This window comes from Sebastes umbrosus, chromosome 10, assembly GCF_015220745.1.
Source record: "Sebastes umbrosus isolate fSebUmb1 chromosome 10, fSebUmb1.pri, whole genome shotgun sequence".
Lineage (NCBI taxonomy): Eukaryota > Metazoa > Chordata > Actinopteri > Perciformes > Sebastidae > Sebastes > Sebastes umbrosus.
The window spans coordinates 31,875,853-31,880,652 of NC_051278.1; the positions used below are offsets into that span (position 1 = coordinate 31,875,853).

General features: G+C 41.9%; 1 protein-coding gene across 1 annotated transcript; it reads left to right on the forward strand.

Moving 5' to 3' along the window:
- six3a (SIX homeobox 3a) lies at positions 1-3,993 on the forward strand. Its single transcript, XM_037781671.1, has 2 exons — positions 1-849; positions 2,676-3,993. The coding sequence occupies exons 1-2, from the start codon at positions 158-160 to the stop codon at positions 2,866-2,868; spliced, it is 885 nt and encodes a 294-aa protein (XP_037637599.1). The 5' UTR covers positions 1-157; the 3' UTR covers positions 2,869-3,993.
- The last annotated feature ends 807 nt before the right edge of the window (positions 3,994-4,800 follow it).

Consider the following 4,800-nt stretch of genomic DNA (forward strand, 5'->3'; position numbering starts at 1 on the left):
TTTCAATGCTACACTCAACGGCGGATTTAGGGGGGAGATATTATGAGGCTGGTGTCATTAGGCGATAGCCATTGAATCATTCAATCTTTTTTACCGGCCGTATTTTTTCGGTTTCTCCTTTTTCTCGATAATTTCCTTTCTCTCTCAGGTCATTTCCATGGTTTTCAGATCCCCCTTAGAGCTTTATCCCTCCCATTTCTTCCTGCCAAACTTCGCTGATCGCCCCGTGCTCCTGGCGAACAGCGCTCCCGCCACCAGGTCTCCAGAAGACTTGTCCATGTTTCAGCTACCGACCCTCAACTTCTCCCCGGAGCAGGTGGCGAGCGTCTGCGAGACGCTGGAGGAGACCGGGGACATCGAACGGCTGGGCCGCTTCCTCTGGTCGCTGCCGGTGGCTCCGGGAGCGTGCGAGCAGATCAACAAGCACGAGTCCATCCTGCGCGCCCGCGCCGTGGTGGCGTTCCACACGGGCAACTTCAGAGACCTCTACCACATCCTGGAGAACCACAAGTTCACCAAGGACTCGCACGGCAAACTGCAGGCCATGTGGCTGGAAGCGCACTACCAGGAGGCCGAGAAGCTCCGCGGCCGTCCCCTCGGACCGGTCGATAAGTACCGGGTACGGAAGAAGTTTCCGCTGCCTCGGACCATCTGGGACGGCGAGCAGAAGACGCACTGTTTCAAAGAGAGGACACGGAGCCTGCTGAGGGAGTGGTACCTTCAGGACCCCTATCCGAACCCCAGCAAGAAAAGGGAACTGGCTCAAGCCACTGGACTCACTCCTACACAGGTCGGGAACTGGTTTAAAAACCGGAGGCAACGAGACAGAGCCGCGGCGGCCAAAAACAGGTTGGTGGTGCTTTTTGTTTCCTCGCTGTCAAAACGCAACAATGTACAAAAGTTTGTTTAAAATGCGTAAATTCAAAAGAACAAGATGCAGATGGAACATTAAAAGCTGTAGTTGTGTTTACGGACAGAGAGAGTCTGTGGAGAGGACTGTGTCTGTCTGCATGGGGGAGGGAGCAGGCGACATGTTTGTTATGAAGAGAAATCAGGATGAACATCCAAAACACTGTTTATGCTGCTGGAAATATATAAAACTGACTTTTGAAAATACAAGATGTTTTATTTTTCCTTTAGAGGAGCGTCTAAAAACGTTTCCGGCAGATATTTAATTTAACTTTGCTGGTATTTTCAACAGAATTATCAAATTATCAAAAACACTATTAATGTTAAAAATCAAGTTTGGTCTTCAAATAGCTCTTAATAATAAAATAATAATAATAATAATATAATCACAAACTAAATAGCTGTTAAACTGATTCTTGCGCAGTGGTTTTAAATAGAAACAGCTTGTTTATGTGTTCCGTAAGAGTGGAAGTATTGTAATAAATAACAAAAATGTTATACGGTATATACATATAAACATTACTGCACTTCACTTATTTATAGTATAATCATCATTTAGATGATACCAGTGTAAACAACAATATTAATTATTTTTAATCAGTAAAAGTAAACGGTGTAACATTAACAGGACTGGATAAATATTAATATTTATTTAGCCAAAAGTTACATGAAGTTTTTCTATATATTTAAATACATTTGAAATTGTCATGTTTTGCAAATAATTTTAAATATTATTGTGTTTTCTACCAAAGCTATTTAATGATTTATTGAAGCTACACAGCGTATAGTAGCTACATTTATCATGCACTATTTATCATTTTATCACCACATTTTATGCAGCATTGTTGGAAAAAGATGATCTCAAAGGATAATAGAGATATTAGTGATATTGCTTGACTAAAATGAGCATGCGTATTAAAAAGCACACATAGGCTGTATTCATAGCATTAAGCGTGGTATCACTCCATTGAAATGCTATAATTGATTAGAAAATACCTCGGAGAGCACTAAGCCATATGAACACTATTCTAATCTTTTTTGCTAAATGAAGAGATATATTTCCAGGCTGATATTTATCCCGCCGTGATGGAGTTATTATCGTGAGTGGATTGGAGAGAAACATTTAGGATGATTGGAGTAACCTGGATCTCGACGTCACTCATTCATACACTTCCATCTGACTGAAATACATCTGTGTCAAAAGCCTCACCACATTTTGCGTTTTGGAGCCAGGCCTATATTTTGTTGAACAAATAATAATAATTTGGTTGTGAAACGGCAGAGGCTTTATAAGATGAATCAAACTGAGGCAGCGCTGAAGAAAAATACTAAATGTAGAGCTAATGCTGAAGGTAACTAAAAGCAGAATAAAAACAAAATATCTATTGATGTAAAGAAGGAACTGATTTTTATAAAAGTTGGATTAAAAGCTTGTTTTTTTCTGCAGTGATACGACGCGTAATTTAAACCCCACATTGCTGACTTGCGCGTTGATCATGCCTACTTTTTTAGAAAAAAAATCCATCACATTTCTTCCAACATTTGGTAGTCTAATAGTGCTGTGTTTTGTCCCCTGAAAGCTGGCTATTTGATAAAAGCATGCATGCATGGCTGGGGCCGGCAGGGGGAAAGAAAGGCGAGTTTGAACCCCTATTTTGCAGGAGGAGGAGGAGGGGAAAGGGGGACATTCTCAGGTCTAATTGCCATTTCTCTCATTTTTCCCCCTTCTTTTCTCCCTCCCCTCCTCCGCTTCTTTTCTTCTCCAGGCTCCAACACCAAGCAATAGGACCGAGCGGTATGAGGTCCCTGTCAGAGGCCGGCCTCACCCCTCACAGCTCGGCCGAGTCGCCTTCAACCGCGGCCAGTCCGACCACCAGCGTTTCCAGTATGACAGAGAGAGTTGATACTGGGACGTCCATCCTGTCCGTCACATCCAGCGACTCGGAGTGCGATGTATGATACGCAGAGAGAGAAAAACACAACACACAAAAACAAACAAAAAGAGAAATATTTACAGGGAAAATGGACCTGAGAGGAAGGAAAAAAAGACTTATGAAATATCGCGGATGAAAAAAGGACCGATTGATATAAATATTAAAATAAAAAGAGATAAAAGCACGTCGTTTTTTTTTTTTATTATAAAGCGCTTTCAAAGGACCCACGCCTCCCCCTCCTCTTCATACCCCCACACCACCACCAACACCACCACCACCACCACCACCACGACTACTAGACTACTTGCATGATGTCTTTTTATTTTTTATTTTGTAATCAGGGAGAATAACCTGAGTGCAAGATTCTCCATCAGGAAACATCGATCAGAGGGAATAAAAACAGATCGTCTTTTTATTTTTTATTTTTGTCCTCATCTCCGTTTTTAGTCCAAGTGCTGATGATGATGATGGTGATGATGATGATGATGATGATGATGACGGCGAAGCAGCCGCCAAGCAGACAAGATGCAATCCTGTTTTTACTTTGTGTTCATCAGACAATCATTTTAAGTCGTAAGCACCTTTTTTAAAATACACTTCTGTCACTGCCTGTGTGGGGTTACATGGTCAAAAAAAAAATGTCGAACGGAATCGTTTATGACTGTATCAGATTTTTATTTTCAAAATTTTATATTGAATTATGTATATCTCAAATAATGCGATCATTCTCCCGGTCTGTAATATACGTGTAGAAATATGCTTGTACATAATTATTGCTCTCCCCGTCTCATCCTCTTTTCTATCCCTCCCTCACTTTTCTTGACTTGGTGTTCCTACATAAAATATTTGTCAAAACTTACAACTCAAGTGCTCTAGGCGTTTTTGTTGGTTTTTGGTTGGGTTTGGGGGGGGTTGATAATGCCATCACATTTATGCAAAGAAAACAAAAATATGAAAATTGCTTGTTATTACTCCATTTATTCCGACTCTGCCCCCCCCCCTCTTCTCTCCTCTCCTGTCCGCCGCCCCAGGGTCGCTCTAAGCGCTTATTTTCATTAGCCTATTCAATGTTTCTTCCTTGCGTGGTTATTATGTTAATGTACCATACATTTCTAAATCAAATACAGTATTCAATTTGCTATACCTCTGTGCATGATGTCTGTCTCTCCATCCGATTACGGATAAGGACATTGAGAAGTGGCTAAACACATGTTCATATTGGCTCATTATTGGATTGTGGAAGGCATTAATGCTCATCATGGCTTATGAGGTTCAGCGGGCTGAACTCACCTAAAATGAGTTTCCCGGAACATCATATTGGTGTAAAACTGACGAAACGCTGTAATTAAAATTGTTTTAGATTCTATTTCCCAGAAGTCATACTTTCCCCCTTTTCTTAATCCATCATCACACCCCATGTGCTGTATAGGTAAAAAAGCGCCTTATACTGTATGACTGCCTCTGTGTGCTACACAAATTCTGGCAAACGTCATGCAGCACTTAAAAATGTGAGTGCTATTTCCCCCTTTTGTTTACCGTTGCTAGTGAATACAGAAATTAAGTAAACGCGCCATTAAATGGGCTAATCACGATGGGACTCCTCCCATGGCCCAATCTCCCATTGTGGCCCGCTGAAAAGAGCTTTTCTTCCCCGGACGACAACCATTTCCCCCTCCAAAAAAAAAAAGCTTTCTCTCCTGCAGTCCCTTTCCATCTAAATCCCCAACCAATTATGCTGCAGACTGTGGGGCACATTTTGCTATAGGACACTGTTGCAGGAACTATAGTTTTGGTTGGATGCTTGGATGGATGGAAACACTTGGTCGGAGATTTGTGCTTCCTAGAAGCAGCGCTGAGGATTTCCCCACCGTGTAAATACGACGCTGTATGAACTGCAGGCAGCTCTGTGATACGCGTCGAGTGCTTGTGAGTGTTGCAGTCGTGTCTTTAGCAACAG

Excerpts from the sequence above, each read along its gene's own strand:
- six3a (XM_037781671.1), top strand. The coding sequence starts at position 158 with ATGGTTTTCAGATCCCCCTTAGAGCTTTATCCCTCCCATTTCTTCCTG. Across the intron at positions 850-2,675 it reads GCCGCGGCGGCCAAAAACAG|GCTCCAACACCAAGCAATAG; the intron begins GTTGGTGGTGCT and ends TTTCTTCTCCAG.